Source organism: Haplochromis burtoni, unplaced genomic scaffold, assembly GCF_018398535.1.
Source record: "Haplochromis burtoni strain Fernald_Lab_line unplaced genomic scaffold, NCSU_Asbu1 Contig_378, whole genome shotgun sequence".
Taxonomy (NCBI): Eukaryota; Metazoa; Chordata; class Actinopteri; order Cichliformes; family Cichlidae; genus Haplochromis; species Haplochromis burtoni.
Window position 1 is genome coordinate 144,900 of NW_024582739.1, and position 20,711 is coordinate 165,610.

Sequence of the window (20,711 nt, forward strand, 5' to 3'; positions counted from 1 at the left end):
TTCCGCTCAGCAGCTGGGCACACTCCACAGTGAGAAAAAGAAATTGATGCTCACTGTAACACAACCAATATCCTTTTGACCCCTCAGCTACACACCTCAGCTCTTCATAACACACACACTTGTTCCTGATGTGCGTTTTTTTTTTCTTATCACAGTCATGCAATCAAAAACAATCTAGTACTATCACCTCCCATCTGCCTCCTCTTTCTCCCTCCCTCTATCCTCTCCTTCTTTTATTCTCCCTCCCTCTCGGCTGCCTCACTCATTCCCTGAGCAGCACACTGAACTGGATAACGTCTCCTTCAACCCGCAGCACAGACTCATTTCTCTACACACCAGCTCTGAGTGGATGCTCAGCAGGGGTGTTTGAGATATTAGCACGCTGTGGGGGAACGGCTCAGGGACTTCTGCCATCCATATACAAAGGTAAGCCTCCGGATCCTCTAGATTGCATTCCTGTTTGCTGTCAAGTGCCAAAGTGAAAGTGGTTAAAGTTACCCTGTGAAGCTGCAGCCTTCAGGCATCAGGTCAGCAGCAGAGTGGTCCCAGGACAGATTCAAAACACTAAGCTGTTAAGACATTGCTGTGGGGAAAACGTAGATGGCACCGTCACAAAGTTTAGGGCAAAATAAGGGAATGAGAATGAACGCCTATGAAAGTGTGCAGATCGCTGGCTGACCTGATAATCCTTGTTTTGTTTGTACAAAACAGTACCAGTCACTGAACAAAGCCGCATATAATATTAACGTGCCTAAAACAAAGACTCCATAAGACCTTTAGCACAGATTGATCCCACTTACAGAGAAAGGCTCTTATTTTGGAGACCCTGAATCTCTGACTGTTAGATTGTATTTGATACTTTTGGGTTTTATTGTTTTCTAGCTTTTAATGTCAAAGCTGCCGTGAATACCTTTGGAAATGAGTTAAAATCAATCTGAAAGTGTTTAGCAGAATTTTAATTTTTGATCTGCAATGTCACTCAACAAATGAATTGGTTTTCGCTTAAATGCTCATCTCACTGTTGACAGAGTGTACCACTAACTTAAACACATTAATCTCTGTTGGTTCTCCCATATCTTTTTATATGCATGCGTAGTATTAACAAAATAGCCTGTAGAAGTTGTTTGCACTTATAATTTGCCATTTTAAATATATTTTAAATAAGCTATACCATTTATTCTCTTCGCTCTTGTCTATTCTCCTACCCTCTTTGGCCAAATATCTTCAAATATGATATCGTAATTTCAGCATGGTTTTTAACTGATCAAACAAAGGAGCCTAGAAATAGAAATGCCATCTCAGCTGTGACAGACAGTGTTACCCTGCCTTGCTAAAAGCTTACTGACAGACTGTGATGGACTCAGGAATATTGAAAATGTGACAAGCCTGCTGCAGTTAGGGAGTTTCAGAGCTGTGAGTCCTTTACATGGTGCTTATAAAGGCTTAGCGTTACGCTACATTGAGCACAGTAATCTCACAGTGTTATGAGTAGCAATATGATTACCGGCCAGGTAGCCATGTGAGCCTTTGAACTCAGCTAAACAAAGTAATTTGAACCAACAACGAGAGAAGGAAACGATCTCGATCAGTGATCTTGATGATAGAGTTGGAAATATTTACTCTCTTGGCTGATTAAAATTTTTGTCTTTGCTCGCTTATGTCTATTTGAGCCCTACTTCAGTAAAGGTTATCAAGGTTACCAACTCAGCAGCCACCTAAATTTCAGCACCCATTTTACTTCTGTGTTTTTTTGCCTTTCTTTTAAAAAGCAAGTAAAACTCCGTGGATCTCAGCTACAGCTGACGCAAGTTGTCCTCCACTGCTAAAAGCTCGTGATTGAGTCAGTGACAATGCTGATTCATCTCACTTTGAAAGCATGTGTTTAACATGTCTTTTTTCAATCTGCTGAACATCTGAAAACCTCAAGCATGGTGCCCATGCCGTCTCTTAAAAGTGTTGCCAGCTTTATAGTTGGTAAAATGAAGATAAATCAATACGCTGGACTGACAATGATGAGTGTTTTTGGTCCTCTTTTATCCCGAGTTGTGTCTCTCAGGCTACAAAGAGCCTGTCCTAACCATCTGCTTGGTCATGTTGAGGAATAAAGATGGAAGCCGGAGGTAGGCAATATGTTTTTGGCTTCACTGGACATAAAAATAAACGACAACTTTTTCCCACATGATAAAGAAAGTGGTCTGAGAAGGAATTGGACTCCTGAACCTCCTCTAGGGTCTGGTTATAGGATTTAGAAAATCGAATTTATAATAGGAAACGCTTGCCAATTACAGGTGTCTTCAGAAGGCTACATCTTGGCAGAGCACGGTTCAGATGCTGAGTGAATCAACACTGATTTAATTTTAGTGCATGTGAAGCACATGCGCTTGCGCACACTCATCTGCTTGTTGTTCATCTATAAGATAAAATTTAAAATCTCAAATGCACTAATTCAAACAAATCAGCACTGAGAAATATCTCAGTTTCCGTAATGGCGTGAAGTACAAATTAAAAGTGACATCCTTGTGTTCAACTTTTAACCAGCTTTTCCTAAAATGACCAGTCAAAAATAATACATGATGGTTTTAAAGGTTTCTTGTCTTATTAGAAAAGGAGTCTGTAAAGAATAATGAATTTTGCTTCTTTATTGTCCATTTCTTTATGCCAACTCAGTTTTGCATTGGTTGGAAATGAACATTGGATTTAATATTCAGTGAGACTGTCTGAGAACATTTGAAATATGTAAATAAGTCCCTGTAGTGAGCAGTAAATCTTGTGTCGTCACAACAGACTGAACATTATTCCTGAACAGTTTTCTATAATATGAGGTCGGTCTTTAACGCTTTGTCAGGATTGAGCCTCAGAGGGTGTTTCTATGCGGTGTGATGCTGATACAGTCTGCGGCTGGTAGTGAAGCTTTAACAAGCCCCTGCCTCCTCTTCATCACTATAGAGCCAGATATGTGCCCATGAGTATTCATCAGGAAGGGCTAATGGGCCACAGCAGTGTGAACCTCTGATTTACAGCCCGTCCCTGTCAGGCCTAATGATAGGGCAATGGGAATGGTTATGGAAGAAACAGGTGCTGCAGAGTGAATAGATGCAAAGCAATGCTGCTGAAAGCCACGGGTGATTGTTGTTTTGTCCATTGCACAAATGCTCATTTGCAATATTGTGCTCACAAATGCATAATTATTGTGCATAGAAATTAGCTCCCTTGAAGTAAAGCATGGCTCAGTGTGCATGTGTGTGGGGCTGTAAGGTGGGACCAAATACTTGCATTTAAAAAAAAACAATGAACAGAGTAGGCAAGTTTAATGTTCAACTGTTTGTTAAATTGTTTTCAGCTTGAGCGTTGCATTCGATGCACAGTGACTCTTTTCTTGCCAGATTAATAACATATGGACCTTAGCGATAAGGGTGCACCGGTGAAATGATCTTCTACACAGTACAAAATATGCTGAATATAGTAAAAGTATTAAACCATGTAGACCAACCTCTGTAGAATCATCAGGATTATAGAAAAATATTTAACAACCAAACATTCCCGCTGACATATTAAAGCTACAGAAATCCATTGTGTAATCCAAATTACAGACAACAACAACACATCCACACGGCTTCTGCAAAAAAGTCTTTGACCCTCACACTTGGCCTTAAAATGTGTCGAGGGTGATGGGCCCACAAGTGGACAGCTGAGACACATAATCATTTACACCTGTGTATCTAAGGTGTCCAGGTAAACGTTTGGCTCTACTGGAAGGCCAAGATGCCCCGAGCACAGTTTTCGTATCTGTCTGTTTATTTTTTTTATAGCAACAATGTTTGACCTATGCCTGTGGTTCCTCTCCATTTTGGCACATGGTTGCTTAAACTGAAGCACCTACTGTTTTGGACTGTGCCGCCGACTTTTTTCTGAAGGACTTAAGAGATAAAGATATCCACCAGTTTCACTGGGGGGGGGGTTAAAGTACCCAAAAGTACCCAAAATGGAAACATAATTTTGACATTTTTTTCATAGTTACTGTCTCTTAAATCACACCAAAACTTTTCATCTCCCCCCATCCGTCTGCATGATGAAGACTCATTACCCACATGGTGACCTTTTCAGTTTAAATATTAACAGCAGAGTAATTTCTCCATATTTATATTTCTCCATATTTATAATTCAGCATTCCTCCTCCTCTAATAAAATAAAAAGATCGAAGGCACTTTAACCTCTCCAGCTACTTGGATTTTATTAAGTTTATAATATATTGTTAAGCTGTGTAAAGAAAATCTCAAAACCTTATTTGTGGATTGAACAGGTTCAGAAGTCTTAATGAAAGACTACAGAAAAAAACCTGAGCTAAAACATTTTATGTCACTTTAGAAAAGAAAAATAAATCGCATCGTGCATCAAGACCAACAGTTTCACTGTCAGTGAAACTCATGTCAGTGAAGTTGTTGTAGGTGTTCGGCAGTTGAAGCTCACTCACTGCAGGTCAGCTGGCACAGTTTACCGATGGATCACTGCACAGCCCACACACACATACACATGCAAAAACACACGGCGGTAGCTCTGTGCCTGGACCATCCCACACTCCAACAGTGTCTTTCCTACAGAGCCGGCAGTTAGGAGGAATATGGGAAAATCCGAAAGCCAAATGGATATCATGGAGAAATCAAGTAAACCCGGAAAGCGTCGCTGGACTGTTGCAGAAATCGGTCTGTCTGTGCTGCTCCTGTTAGTCAGCTGTGCCTTGGCCGGGCTTGTAGTCCTCTACACATCAGCTATGAAAGGTAAATGCTCTGCTACGATCACCGTGGAAAAATCCAGATATTACAGTAGTAATGGCATGCGTCTCCCTACTCTGTTTGTTTGTAACATCAAGGCAAAACTGACACATGAAATAATCCTGGAAGTATTTTTTAAAATGGTCATCTTTATGCAATAATAATGTGTGTATGTTTTTAGATATCCTTGGTAGAAAGTTTAATGTTTAATGTCACTCACAAAAATGTAAACATTAAGTTGGAAAATGCAACTGGCTTCTGTCTGATGGCCTTTTGTTTAAAAATATCATTCAACCCACTCAACCCAGTTATTAAAGTCATGATAAATGATTGCAGAGTTTGTCTGATGTTTCGATCGTTTTTCTTGCATCCGACTCAGAACAATCAAGCAGGCCGAGCGCGTCCAGGAGCTCAACAGGTGAGGGTAAGTGTAATCTTCTAAGCTCAACACAGAATACACTGCGGGATGAGCGGGATGGCATGTGTCATATTTGAGCCTGCACCTCTGAAAGACACTGTAATACTGGAATTCCTTTTACTGCCTGATCAGCAGAGCCACACAAAAGTGAAAGAACACAGTCACTGCTGACACAGGCATTTCCTCTCTCGCACAGACTACAGATCTAGGCTACTTAAAATTGGGTCTGAACTTCACACAACAACATCCTCCCTCTCAGCTGGGGCACAGTTTGTCAAAGAGTTCTCTCGTAATTGTTCGCACTGATTTTTCCAGGCCAGCTGTTACGCTCCAACCCCAGCAATGTGTGTACAACTGCAGACTGTGTTACCGCAGGTGAGAAATCTGCTTTTTCTTTTTTTTCTCCTGCTCTTACAATTTTGAAACTATCATCCTCCCTCAGTTGCCTTGTGAGATTTTCACCGCACTGTTCTTATGTCTCTCTTTCCTCGCCGACATCTTAAAGCTGCCCGGCTCTTGCAAAACATGGATGAGTCCGTGAAGCCTTGTGATAACTTTTACCAGTATGCCTGTGGGGGTTGGCTGGAGCGACATGTTATTCCGGAGACCAGTTCCCGTCACAGTGTCTTTGACATTCTGCGAGACAAGCTGGAGATTGTCCTCAAAGGTCAGCTGGGTGAAATCTTCAGTGTGGGTCAGTGTGGGCTGCAGTATTTCGGTGAAACATTTTCAGACAGAAAATGTTTGTTTGTGTTTGGTTGTTGCAGGTGTTCTCGAGACAGTCAGTGAAGAGGACAGAGATGCCATCAAGAAGGCCAAAATCCTTTACAGCTCCTGCATGAATGAAAGTAAGGCTGTCTACAAAGGGGCAAGAGAGCACAAGATACACTGACAAAAAACTGTTTGCTGTTTATTATATCAGTCAGCCTTCCACAGCCGGGGTATCAGCAGGGTTCCCCAGCTTGAACTGAAGACTTTTTAAGACCTTAATATTTAATACTTACCAGCTGTGCATACCAGTAATTTCTGCTATGCAACATGGGCCTGGCTAAATTGCATAAAATCGTTTGCTAGAGTAACCTGTTAGAGTCACTGGGAAATTTATTTAAGAAAACTTGCCTTTTGAGTCAGTGAATAAATAGCTTTGTATCTCAGAGCAGTGTAGGTGCCTGCTGCTGGTCTGAACTCAACATGGCGCAATTTCTTTTAGTAGTGAGACCATAATGTTCCTGTTATGTTCTACAACTGAGATTGTTCTTTTTTCCCTGCAGGCCTCATAGAGCAGCGTGACTCGCAGCCCCTCCTGAAGCTCATTGAGAGTATCGGTGACTGGCCTGTGGCGTCAGAGGACTGGAACACCACCACAGGTACAAATCACACTCTGATTAATGCCTCCTGCCTGTTCTATACAAACAAGCACGTGTGCACATGTAACACCGGCACACAAACAAGTGCTGTTCTTTCTCAAAAACATCACGCAGAGCCTGTGCAGCTATATTTGCTCTCAGTGAATAGCTGCGTATAAGCTTTGTTGGTGGGATCAAGAGGCCGGTCGAGGCTTTTCAGTCGAGCAGTCAGGTGTGGGGTTTGGGAGAGTGATGCGTGGGCAGAAGAGCAAGTCCTCAATCAGGACTGTGAAGGATGCTTTAAATAGTCCCCTCTTCCTCGTGCTCCTGGCTCTTGCCACTTTAATTAAATGTAATCATGGATGGTGGCTCAAACAGAATTAGCCACGCATAGCTGCATCCGCGCACACCGATTTACAAAGCGAGCCCAGAAAATGTGCAGCAGAGGCATAGAGATTTCTGCAGCCAGGTATGCTGAATAGCTCCTTACAGCTAGATAAATGTTCTTAAACTGAGTACAAATTTCTCTTTTTTATTTTGCAGAGGAAGCCTGGAGCTTTGAGGACACACTGGCAACACTTACTGCTCATTTCCACAAGAAGGTTGTGCTGGACATGTATGTGTGGACGGACGATCGGGACTCTCAGCGCCATATTATCTATGTGAGAAAACATTTTGTCTGGGCACAATTAGTACATGACAGCTGCTATACAACTACTACAGATAAACCTGACATTTGCTGTTGTCAACAAGGTCCGTAAACTAATGAAACGAACAATCTGTCCAACTTCCTTCATTGACTCAATCCTAATCACACGTACTCAGACATTTGTCTGGTTTCTTTTCTTAAGAAGGATGAATAACATTTTGAATTGACTGGCTACTTTTTGGCAAATGGTACTCCAACAGGGGTAGGTTTTCAGCAGGATTTAGTGCTCTGCACCGAAGGACAGTGTATCACTCACTCATCGTAATGAAGACACATGTCTCCCAGTCCAACAGTGTGTCCCATTAATGTGTTTCAGTGTTTACAGAGACATTAGAGAGCATTGTTCAGAAGAATGGCAGCACTGTTCTGTCAGTCAGTCCATCCTTTCACTTAAAATTAAAACATCTCAACAGCTCATTGCTCATGGATTGCTATGAAATTAATGGTACCCAATAAATTAGACAGACCTCTCTCTTCTTTGTTCAGCTGGTCTTTCTAGGTGTCACCACAGCAGATCACCCTATCTCTAACATCTTCCTCCATGACATCAATCCTCTGCATCTCCTTCTACATCCACAAATCTTCTTTGTGGTCATTCTCTTATCCTTCTGCCTGGCAGCTTTATATCTGACATCTTTTGTCCAGCATACTTTTGTTTCCAAACCACTCAGCCTGAGCCATCACTTTGATGTACTCATTTCTAATTCTGTCCGCTCTGGTCACTCCCAGTGAGAGACTTAATATCTTGAACTCTGAAACGTCTTCAGATCTGACAGTCAGACAGATAATTGAGTTTAGCATGCGGATTTTTGATTATCATTCTGTTAAAGACACATCTCTGCAAGTATTTTATGGATTATTGGTATGAAAAAGTGTTTAATTGCTGTCCTTATTCTTATATTTTGTTTAGATTGACCAGCCCGGGCTTGGGATGCCATCGAGAGACTATTACTTCAATGATGGAAACTACAAAAAGGTGATACGCAACATTTCACTCAAACCCTGATAAAAAACATACTGTTATCTTCATGAAATCATGTGGATGTCTTCTCTTGTATTTGATTTTGAAAAATGAATGCATGAGATATCTGCCTCCATCACAGTTCAGTGGAGGTGAAAAGTATTAATATTAAAAGCTAGTATCTGACTAAAGATCTATTGGAACCTGCAGTCCAATGAAAACTGCTCATAGTGAGATCTCATCTTGAATAACAGCCAGTTTGGTTTGGGAAAAAATGTGCTGTTGAGTTTCACTTTTGCAGTTTTTTACTCATATAATACTTAGAATATTCGTTCTAAGCTTTTGTTAAAATAAAATTAATATATTCAAAATTTTATTTAATCTATACCACAGGTTCGAGAGGCCTACCTACACTTCATGGTTTCCATTGCAAAGATAACCCGAGAGGACAGGAATTTGACTCAAGATGACGACCGAGTGTGGGAGGAAATGATGCAAGTGCTGGAGCTGGAGACAGACATCGCCAATGTGAGTGCCAGCTGCAGCAGGAAATGGAATTGTGAAACGAGGTTCAGGAAAATTAACAATGACAAGATGAAAAATGAGCACCTCCTCTCTGCTTCCAGTAAATGAGAGAATCAGACAAATACATATTGGAACCAGGAGATCAGCCAAGCTCTTAACCACCCTTTTTTCAAATTCATGCCTCCTAGGAGCATAACAAATGAGACTCTGCTGATGAAAGGATAGCAAAATGTGACTATATAACAGAAAAAAACAAATCAGTTTAGATTTTTTGTTTTTCCTTCCTGTTGCCTGACAGGCTACATCACCAGCAGAGGAACGCCAAGATGTCACCATTCTTTACAACAAGATGGCACTTGGTGAACTGCAGAGCACATACACCTTTAATGTAAGAATTATTTCACTTCATTTTTGTTATTGAGGTGCAGGCAGGTCACTCTGATTGGTTACAAAAAGTCAGATTGCATTGAAGTCTATAAGAAAATGATCGTACTGCTCGTATGATGTATAAACTCACTAAAGCCTTTCCTGATGACTCTTTGGTCACATTCACAATTTTAATGCCTTACTTTATAAAGCCTGACCTTTTTGAATATTTTGGGCCTCATTGTAGTTAAAAATGGGATAAAGCAGGGTGTGCTTTAGGGTGAGATTCCACTCAGGTTCCCTTCCTCTCTTCTTCTCTCCAATTTACCAAGACGTCGACACCCAAAATGCTCGGTTTAAGGCTTCAGAATAGGACTTCACTAAAAATGGATGACCTCATAATAACTACCAGGACTCAGTTAGCATGTAAAATGTTAAAAATCTGTGATAGTAAGATCAGCAAAAAGACTTTGGAAGGGTTGCCAAGAGAAAACCTTTTTCTCTCTAAAAAGAGCATGATAGCACAGCTTAGGTTTGCAAAGCAGCATCTGAACGAACCACAAGACTTCTCAGACAATGTCCAGAATGGACAAAGGCCAATTTCAAGAATGCAACAATGGACAGATGGGATCAAACCACCACATTTGGTAAAAGCCAAACACCTCATACGAACTGTCAGCACAGAGGTGATGATTTGGGCTTGTTCTGCAGCCACAGGTCCTGGATACCTTGCGGTCACTGAGCTGACTGAACACCAAAGTATTGTAGTGTCAAGTTTCTGAAAGCTAAAGCTTTGTGCCATGAAACAGAACAGCGATCCCAAACACAGCAGCAAATCCCCAGCAAAATAACTGAACATGGATAAGAAATCACAGTGTTGCAATGACTCAAAGTACAGACCTCAACCCCAATGAAATGATGTGTTTGCACATGAACAACTACCTCCAAACCTCAATAAACTGAAGCAATGTTGTAAAGAAAAGTGGGTCAAAATTTCCCAGCAGTTATGTGAGAGACAGATAAAATCCAGAAAATATTACTTCAGGTTATTGTTGCTAAAAACGATTGTACACGCTACTGAATCATGGGGTGTGGTTAGCTGTTTATAGGACTGCAAAAAGCCCTGTGAAAACTTTCTTTTTCACATGACTCCATGTACTGTTTATGAGAAAACATCAGTTTCTGAAATGTAAATGCAATTTATATGCCTTGTTTTAAATTTTGCAAAATCACCTCATTCCTTTTATTATTAAGAGTTAGGAAGAAGATCGATGACCCTTTTCCTGTACAGGAAATATGAAGATATAACCGGCAACTAGTTAGGTCAGCTTTGCATAAAAAGTTCCCAAAATGCAAAATATTTCTCCAAAAATCTGCAACAAGAAGCCCATATGGCAGTTAACAAGCGCAAGACTGCTGGTTAATAAGGCAGCATTGCTTCAGAATTATTCAGGTTAATGCTTTTGACTCTTACATGTGATACTTATGTAGCTGCAAAGAAAGTATTTACAGAAAAAGAGACCTTTGGAAACATCTCTTGGATCCTGTGCACAACAAGCGGCCAGTGTTCAAAATCTGCTGTGTTATTTTTGTGAGTAATGACGCCTTGTACAATGTTTACACCTTGCACATTGTAATTGATGGTACCACTTTAACTTGTTGTGCATGGTGGCTATTTTGGACACCGACCGACACGGGGGCCATATTTGATAGCTGAAATTAGAAACGTTACAAAAAAATGGCAGAAAAAAATAATGTTGTTATTCAGTTAAAAAGGAACATTTCATAAGCATCCCCCAAATACTCACATAAGAAAGGAGCACACTGACTTATTGGAAAGTCAGTGGTTTGATTCATGGCTCCTCTAATCTGCCTGTCTCTTTAGGCGAGATACTGAATCCCAGGAAAGTTCCTGTTCTTTCCTTCAGTGTGTGTGTGTGTGTGTGTGTGTGTGTGTGTGTGTGTGTGTGTGTGTGTGTGTGTGTGCTTTCAGTAAAAAGCACCATATAAATGCAGTTAATTCACAGTGTTTGTATGGCTTTGGTCAAAAAGCAAAAATCAATAAGTAATTAACATGTTTCTTTAGGAAATACTGTTTATCAGCCATTGTTCAACCTTATTTTAAACAAAGGAGGTGTTGAAAACCATCTTAGTTGAATCCAATGAGATGTAAAATCTTTAAAGATTTAAAGTTTGTACCTATGAGTGACCCCTCACCCTCTAAATTAACTGAGAGCTGGAGGGCCTACAACATGTAACCATATTAAATTATAACTATACACAAATAAAACTAAATATGTTAAAAATATAATATATTTGTCTTGCAGGGTTTCAACTGGACACGATTTATTCAAGGTGTGCTGTCGAGTGTGTCCATTGATGTCCAGTTGGACGAGGAGGTGGTCGTGTATAGCTCTCCCTATCTTGAGAAGATGAACGATGTTCTCTCCAGACACAGTATCAGGTCAATCCTGGACTGTCATCCAAGAAGGAGTCTGTAAAGATTATATTATAACTGAAAATATACACTGCAACACAGCTTAACAAAAACTATTAATCTTTGCAGAACTATGCAGAACTACCTCACCTGGCAACTCATCATTGACAGAGTTAATAGCTTGAGCCGCCGCTTTAAAGATGCCAGAGCGCGATACAGAAAGGTTTGACATAACAGAACAACATATGCTAATGCGAGCTTATTTGAAGACAAAATAACTGTATTTGTGCGTGGTTAGACTCTCTATGGGACCACTGTCGAGGATGCTTGGTGGCGAGAATGTGTGCGTTATGTCCAAAGCAGCATGGAGAACGCAGTGGGAGCTCTGTACGTGCGTGAGACTTTTGCAGGAGAAAGTAAACGAATGGTGAGTGCTTTTGGCCCCGAAACCGCCTCGAACACAGCAGAAAGAAGTTTGAAAATGAGTTTAAATTCAAGTGAAACACAAATTCTGCTTTGTTGTTACGTATTTGTAGCATTTTTATCTAAATGCCAAATTGGGAAAAAAAAAAAAGTACATATCATTTATTAGCACTGATGCTTTGGAAGAATTAGACAGTATGGGGATAACTTGCCTTCTTTATTTAGAATTTATCGCAGGTTTTAATACATGCTGAGTCAGCTGAGTTACTTAAATGCAGCTTTACTTAAACAAAAAAAATAAAAAGGGGGTGCAGGTTACAATTGTTAATGCAGGAAAAGATAAAGACATGGATAATTTGCTCTACGGTCTAGGCTTGAACTTTTTTAGCAGTATTTTTGAGCTGCAGTGCCACAAAATTAGGAAGCCAAATAGGATGAGACTTTCCATTATGCCATGCTTAACATTTTTATCACACTAGACAGACCTATTTGTAAACTCAAAACATATTTTTTGGCATATTTTTTCTGAGTTTCTCCTTTAGTACAGGACTCAGATTCTCAGTCTTTGTCATTTGTTCACAGGTGAGTGACCTCATCAGCAAGATCCAAGCAGCGTACGTAGAAACACTGGAGGAGTTAAGCTGGATGGACACTCCCTCAAAGGAGAAGGCGAGAGAAAAGGTATAATATAAATAAAAGTTTTTGTTGCTTTCCTCAGAGGGTGATTGGCATTATCATACTGATTGCTTTGCATCACTTCAAGGCCATGGCAATCAAGGAACATATTGGCTATCCAGATCATATCCTGCAGGAGAGCAACCAAAAGCTTGACCAAGAGTATGCCCATGTAAGTAAAAGCCTAGTTTCTAGTTTTTCTAAAGATTCTCTCATCATTGATGTGTCACATTTCTCTTTTTAGCTAAATTTCAGTGAAGAACACTACTTTGAGAACATCCTGGAGAACCTCAAGTCAGAAGCCCACAAGAGTCTGAAGAAGCTCAGAGAGCCTGTGGATCCTGACTTGTAAGTGACTGATACAACTGGTCCTGTTTCAGATGTAGTAAACACAGATGTAGTTCTGTCTATCTAAAAATGTACTGGGTGCACTGAATGTACTGCTGCTGCTCCACGTCCTTATAAAATAACTCAAAGGATACTAAAAGTGAAGGTTAAAATTCATTTTTCATGGTGCAAAATGAGCTCTGCGCATGAGCTGTACAGCTGCTGTATTAAGTATAAATGTGCCTTAATAAAGCCTGTCACACCTCAGGTGGATCATTGGTGCTGCTGTGGTTAATGCATTCTACTCACCCAACAGAAATCAGATTGGTAAGAGCTTTACAAGAATCACACAAGGCCAACGGCAGCCTCTCTGACACATTAAAGATGTTTTTTACAGTAACTCTCGCTCCTAATCACATGCCTGTTCAGCACTGCTAGTACTTGTGATTTCACTCCCTCTTTGCCTGTATCCATCCAGTGTTCCCTGCAGGAATCCTGCAGCCGCCGTTCTTTAGCAAGCATCAGCACCAAGCTCTTAACTTCGGCGGAATAGGGATGGTTATCGGACATGAGATCACGCATGGATTTGATGACAACGGTGAGATGCTGGTGACTGATAAGTCATATTTTTAGGAACCTGAAATGATGAAGGCAGTTTGTTTTTAAGTAACCTTTTATTTCAAATTTGTTATTGCTAGCTAATGACAATGATGAGTGTCTCCGTGCAGGGCGTAATTTTGACCAAGATGGTAATATGCTGAACTGGTGGAGTAATTATTCTGCTGAGCACTTCAAAGAGCAGTCGCAGTGCATGGTGCAACAATATGGCAACTTCAACTGGAAGCTAGCAGGCGGACAAAATGTAAGCAGTTGCAGCACGTACGAAATAGCATGTTTTGTCTTGGCTGTAATACCGTTTATTAAGCGAGCACCACAATGAGTGTTTTCACACTGCTGTGTGTGAATGGTTTTGTCCGTGTGATTGCAGATCAGTGGAATCAGCACTTTGGGGGAGAATATTGCAGACAATGGAGGGGTTCGTCAAGCATACCAGGTTGGATGTTAGACGCACAAAACCCACATGTTACTATTTCAGCAGCAGTGACAAACTCCAGAAGGCTTATAATAAACTTTCTGTGTGGGGATGTGTGTTTACAGGCTTATCTTAAGTGGGTGGAGATGGAGGGCGAAGAGCCTCGTCTACCTGGTCTAGACATGGATCACAAGCAGCTTTTCTTTCTTAACTTTGCCCAAGTAAGTAATGGGGGAACATGAGCTAAAACCCGAAGCTCACAAGGAGCATTTCTTTCAGTGGATACTTTGCGCTGTGAAGTAAACAGAGCAGCAGAAGGAGAGGTTCAGGGGTTCAGAGGGTGAAGCAATCCCAAAGCAAATCACTGTTGAGCAACACACGCAGCTGTGTGGCAGAGCAGCTGCCAAAGTAAAGAGCATCTTGGTGCCACAGTATATAAAGCAAAGGCAGAAAGCTGTCACTGACAATAAAACAGTACAAATAATTTAAAAAAAACCTGCTCCTCACTGAGATAAAGAGATAAAAAAAAAATGGACATATAAAAACTGAGAGTTGATTTATTAGGTGGGATATTAATACTTTAAATACACAAAGTATTCAGAAGTATATTTGGTTGGTTTAATACAAAGAGAAGCCTGTGCAGTAATCAAAGTCTGCAAAAAATCGAGCAAAGCACTAATGCATTATTTTTTTCCAGGTATGGTGTGGTGCTTATCGGCCTGAGTATGCCAGCCAGTCCATTAAGACTGACTCACACAGTCCTTTAGAATACAGGTAAGAAGCTTTAGTGTGGAATAATTTCAGAGGTACACTAATAACATTTTATTTTTGTCAGAACCTCAGACATACCCTTAAGTCCTTCCTCTCCACTCAAATGTGAGATCTGTGCAGCGTCATTTCTCTGCACTGAGAAAAAGGACTTTAGGATCAAATCTTTATAGAAAGCACTGAAGTAAATGTGTATATATGAAAAAATACACACACACAAACACACACACATATGTATATATACATAGTGCGTGATAATGTAGCTCTGAAAAGCAGAAAGAGGAAAAATGAAACTGAATAAAACAGAATTAATATTACGTGTTTTGTTTTATATAATGACCCAATGAAGAAATCTTACTGACTAAATAAAGATTTGGATGCAAAATAAATGCTGCTGAATTAAAGTGTTGGTGCAGCTATGCTGAAAAAAACCCTACTTTTTTACAAGCAGCAGTCCTTCATTTTTTAAAGCATGTTTGTTGGAAATTTTATACATTTACAACACTGGAAATTCAGTCAGCAGGGCTATTTTATATAAAATCAAACAAATCTAATGTATTTATATGATATGATATATCTTTATTAGTCCCATAAGGGGAAATTTCATAAACTATATGAAATACTTATACATATATAAAGTGTTTTGAGTTTCATCTATTTTTAAAATTCACAATAACTTTAGTATATTCACTTAAGGCATGTACAGTTTTACCTTACCATAATAGTATGAATGTTCTCAGACGTACATGCTCTCAGTACATAGGGGTAGATCAAAGCTTTTTTTTATTGCACGTCATTCTTTCCAACAGTTATGAGCCCTCATGACTTCTTAAGTACAGCACATACCCACGTGAAGTTTTCAGACACATTTAAGCTGTTAAAAACCACAACCAAATCATCCACCCACTCCAAGTGTCAGCATAATGTTTTTCCATAATCAGCTTTGAGCATGGGCTCACACTGATGACGTAGAAGTCTCAAAAATGTATTAAACATGATACAGTCGGTGTTAAATGGTTAAAGCTTGCGGGTAAGTGTGGAAGTGGCTCAAAAAATGAGGTACTGTGAGTATAATTATCACTTATTTGCACTTTGTAATTCATAGTTGTGCTTTTATGACTGACCTTTTATGACCTTTCCTCCCGCCTGAGTGCAGCTGCACTCCTCAGCTGAACAGCTCTGCTTTGCTTTATTCAATTTAAAGATTCTCCATACTGAAAATATAAGCCTGATACTCCCACTTGTCATGACAAAGGATATATCCGTGAAGTACTGGTGCAGTGTAGCTCAGTTTGTTGATCCAAATGAGTACTTGGAGACTGAACTAACACCATCAACATACTTTAGCTTTTATTATCCTTGATGTTCTGCTTTTCTTTTGTCCTCAGGGTCCTTGGATCGCTCCAGAATTTTGAAGCTTTCTCAGAAGCCTTTCAGTGCCAAAAAGGCAGTCCAATGAACCCTGAGCTGAAGTGTCGGGTCTGGTAGAACTCCTGAGATTTGTTGGTTTTCTTAGCATGGGCAAGTCAAATCAAAAGAATAAGTTGTACTTTAAAACCCACAGAGATATCCTGCTCATGACTTATTCCAGTATGTTTGGGGCCGAGTGATGATGCAGACACGTGCATATATGGTACCGTAGGTGTTTTTTAAACAGCTGGCGTCCTCAGTACTCCATAGGTTCTTAAATTTAAAGCATGCAGATTGTAAAAGAGAAACTTGCTTGAATATCTTATCAAGTTTGAATTATTGTCTGTGGATGAGGAGGTCAGTTGTTCCCTTTTGTTTTGTTTTTACTTGTATTTTTTTAATGTCCCACATCGGGGCACATGAATGGAAAGGCTACTTGGAAAAGATGAGACTTTTTGAAAGGCTTAATGAGGTTGACTTTAAATGCCCAGCGAGCATTTGTTGAACAAATTCTTCTCATAAATCTTAAGTGGATTTTTGTAATTTAATGTGTAGCCTTTCATCTGATGTACTGTTTTTAAGACATCGTGCCACTTCAGAAGGAATAATGGTGAGCAAATCTGACTCTGGCTGAAGAGCATGAAATAAATGAGAACTTACGGCTTTGCTGATGCAAAGCTACAAAAGAATTAGTCACACTCTGAGAGTTTGGTCATTCACTGTTACATGAAAACAAATTGCTTAAAGACTTTAAGACTGTTAAATCTTTGCAGCTTTAACCTTAAATTAACACTCTGAGGGAGCTGCTGCGTTTAGCATTTTTACACTTACGGCATGGATAAATATTTAACATTTTCAAAGCTGGCTAAGCAGTTTTCTAAGTTTCTTTGCCACATTTTGCAAATGATTGTTACTCAATACTCTACCACGGAAATGTACTATATACATGTACTGTATGTCATGACACTTTGCTGTGGCCTGCTCCTTAGATCGTGAGAAAAAAACCCCAGGATTTGTTGGAGGTCAAGTGATGTGACATTGATATTAGTTGCATTATTGGTTACTCCCACTTTTGACTGTAATCTGTTTAGACCCCAGTTGTTATGTGTTTCTGAAGCCGAGAGGTTAAAGAGCTGAGCTCAAAATCCTTAACATGACGTGAACCTACATTCATTTTATAAAATAATGTTACTCGTGTGAGATCTGTAAGTTCACATTTAACCCAAAATAGTGCTTGGGTTTTTAGTTTTGTGCGCTTTCTTTCCGACATGAGTGAAAACTCACACAGACATTTAGCCTCTGGGGCGTAGCCAATTACATGCTGTGCTGAAATGAGGGGAAAACCCCCTCAGATACACTTGGACAGGCAGCAGATGAAGTGGTTTTCTTCTGATCTTGCATTGATCAGTGTTGTATGAGATGAAAGGATGGAGCGCGGTGGCCGCTGTAGCTGATCCACAAGCTCGCACTGAAGAATGGGGCTTGTCATTAACAAGATGGCCAGGGCCAGGACTGTTATTTTCTACCTTTATTAACAAGTAATGACAGGAGAATCAAAGAGGATGGAGACACTGGCTGCCGTAAGCCGACATTTTTGTGCTGGAGAGAGCTTTCAAACACAAACAACACACACACGCAGACGGTTTTGAATGTTTGCTGTCACTGGTCACAGTTAGGGTGGCCTTGGTTAACTGAACACGACTGTTAGGTCTCAACAGAGGCTGCTAAATTGAATGTGCATATTGAAGCTTTATACTTTCAGTCAGTCAGTCTCAATGCTCCAAACAACAAAAACTGTTGTTTCAAACAGGGGGGGAGAGGAAATATTACTGAGAGATTTTTCCCCAGAATCTAAGTGATGACAGTGTGCTGCCATCTCAAAGACAAATGTTTGACATTTTGGGAAATGCATTTTAAAAATATATACATGTAGGTATTCATTTTCATATTTTCACATTTAATAACAAAGAGGAAACAGTTACATCTGACTAATGGTAACAAAATTCACCTTTCAGCACCTTTGTCGTTTATAAATCACAAGGATGTCTACTAGAAATTACAGCTACTGTATATACTTAAAGATTTTCCCACTTGGCTACAGTTAATAACCCTGGCTGTATCTAAAATCATTATGTATTATATTTTAATTAAGCCAGACCCAACTTTATCTCAGGTGGGTAAAAAAAGCAAAGGACAAAATAGTTAAAGTCTCTTAACCCCGTAAACCTTGAAACACGAAATAGTTACCAGTAATTTTTTTTTTTTAAATCTTCTGACAAAATCTTCTAAACAATATAAAGTTAGGATGCAAACCTCTAAGTGAAGTTTGGCAAAAGTTAATTAAAAAACAAAACCTGCCAAAGAATCAAAAAGAGGCACAACTGGGGGGTAAAAAAAATGTTTGAAAATCAGCTAGCAATGTGGCTCAAAATCAACTATAATCACAATAGTTGCAGTCTACTATATATATATATATATATATATGCGCTGAGAAAGATACAAATAACTTTGTTGAGTGAACTGGTAACTGCAAGGGCAGGAAAGGCAGGGGTTATCCTAGGGCAGGTGGTAATAGCATGATCTGAAATGACAGAAGGGTTAGAGTTTGAATAAGCTGTGACAGAATCTTCTCCCAACGGAGGCCAGAAACTAACACAGCCAACCCATAGTGGACCACCAGGAGCAGTCATGTAGAAGATAAAGGGTGCAGGCGGACAGGCAGGAGGGACGAATGGTCCTGCTGGAGAAGTTGAAAGCAGAGCTGGGACAAAGAGACGGGACAGTTGCTTAGAGCAGGATACCTACTCGCCACTGTGCAGCTATTTTAGCTTGAACCTGATGTCACCTGATGTGAGGATAATGTCTTTATATTCCTCAGTTCTCAGTGTTTTTTGAACCAGAGAGATAAAACACTGATAGTTCAATTCAATTAAGTTTTATTTATACAGCACCAAATCACAACAACAGTTGCCTGAAGGCGCTTTATATTGTAGGGTAGACCCTACAATAACCAGTGTTGGGCAAGTTACTTTGAAAAAGTAATTAATTAGAGTTACTAGTTACTCCTTCAAAAAAATAACTGAGTTACAAGATTCTGAAAGTAATTAATTACTTGAAAAGTAACTATTGCGTTACTTTAAAAAAATGTTTAACCCTCTGGGGTCCAGGGTATAATTGGCCATTTTTAACTACTTTTTGATTTTCCCTCCACATTTCACCTTTAAAAACTATTTACTTTGCCTTGTTTGGTATCATTCTTTTCAGCACAACCTCACGTGTCTGAATTTACAGTTATGTTTTCATGTTGACATACTGTATTAACACAATTGATCTAAAATCAGACAAAAAACATAAAATCCGAGTAGAAAAAGTTATATTTTTTTACTGTAACAACCAAAAAACATGTTTAAAGGAATCATATTTCAGAACTTTAAATGCAAATATAAATTCTCCATTTTAAAATTATATGCACAAGTTTTGCAAACAACAGTTATTTGCAGCCATTTATCTTTTACCCCCTTTTTCTTTTTAATAACCATTCAAACTGTTTACATAACAATCAGCTGTTCTGCATTCAATAAGATGCTGCACAAATTATTTGTGCCACTCCAAATATTTCTGTCCACTATAAAGGAGAACATCACAGCCTGATACCTGCAGGTCTGAGAGCAGCAGGTGTATCACTCCTGTTTCTACCTGGAGACAGCAGTCACCTCATTGTTCTGACACACAACACAGAACTATCCACAACACTACACACTAACTCCACAAGACACATTAACTACACACTCCAAACACGCTAAACGTCACAAATCTCTCACATCTCAAAACTCACTCACTCTTTTTCTGCTCTCTCTCTCTCACTGTGACTCCTAAAACTTCCCCCTCTTCCTAAACAACCAAATCTCATGTTGCCATATCATTTTTTGATTGGTCGACATGGTGCATTTTTCCACCAACACGAAGGGGCTGTTTTCTTTTTTGTTTGTTTTTTTGGTCATAAGCAGAGAGTGCTTACTAGCGCTGTCCTTAGACAGTAAACGTGATGAAACTATTCAGGAAAAACACCGGTATATATTGTTTATCATGACTCTGGTTTTGCGTGGCCTATCAACACAATTTAAAAACTGGTATATATATCACCTTGTATGTCTTTAAGTGGTCATGTGATTGGCTTACCATGACTACTTTATTCTTCCTCAGTCAAACAGCAGCACTCATGCGATCGTTTTGCCCCCTTAGCTCCAGGTGTTGTGCTAGAAAGTGATCGTGATTACAGTCCGTGGGAGCGCGCGCAGCTGCTTAAAGCTGTAGCGCCCAGATTACTTACGTAGTCAGCTACTTCCGTGCAACTGATATAAGATGCGGTAAGCTGAACACAGCTTCAACCGTCTGTTGAAAAATAGTAACGTGACCGCATTTTCTTGTTAGTAACGGTAACGGCGTTGTAACGATAGAAACAGTAATTAGTTAGATAACCCGTTACTGAAAAAAGTAACACCGTTACTCCCATCACTGACAATAACACATACAGGACTGGACAA

At 39.7% G+C, this 20,711-nt stretch overlaps 1 protein-coding gene across 1 annotated transcript; it reads left to right on the forward strand.

The window, feature by feature from the left end:
- Positions 1–240: 240 nt before the first annotated feature.
- Positions 241–19,326, forward strand: mmel1 (membrane metallo-endopeptidase-like 1). The gene is made up of 24 exons (XM_005943655.3): positions 241–426; positions 4,599–4,775; positions 5,149–5,193; positions 5,503–5,562; positions 5,693–5,854; positions 5,955–6,035; positions 6,459–6,554; positions 7,077–7,195; positions 8,153–8,218; positions 8,597–8,731; positions 9,027–9,116; positions 11,422–11,558; positions 11,661–11,754; positions 11,830–11,958; positions 12,537–12,635; positions 12,718–12,801; positions 12,874–12,977; positions 13,225–13,283; positions 13,435–13,554; positions 13,685–13,818; positions 13,945–14,010; positions 14,115–14,210; positions 14,687–14,763; positions 16,146–19,326. Exons 2-24 carry the CDS (start codon positions 4,619–4,621, stop codon positions 16,243–16,245), a joined length of 2,310 nt encoding a protein of 769 aa, XP_005943717.1. The 5' UTR covers positions 241–426; positions 4,599–4,618; the 3' UTR covers positions 16,246–19,326.
- The last annotated feature ends 1,385 nt before the right edge of the window (positions 19,327–20,711 follow it).

What these genes read in the sequence shown, in the direction of transcription:
- mmel1 (XM_005943655.3), top strand. Translation starts at nt 4,619, where the DNA reads ATGGGAAAATCCGAAAGCCAAATGGATATCATGGAGAAATCAAGTAAA. An exon ending in ATGATGGAAACTACAAAAAG is followed by an intron (nt 8,219 to 8,596) that starts GTGATACGCAAC and finishes TCTATACCACAG; the next exon opens with GTTCGAGAGGCCTACCTACA. An exon ending in AGCTAGCAGGCGGACAAAAT is followed by an intron (nt 13,819 to 13,944) that starts GTAAGCAGTTGC and finishes GTGTGATTGCAG; the next exon opens with ATCAGTGGAATCAGCACTTT.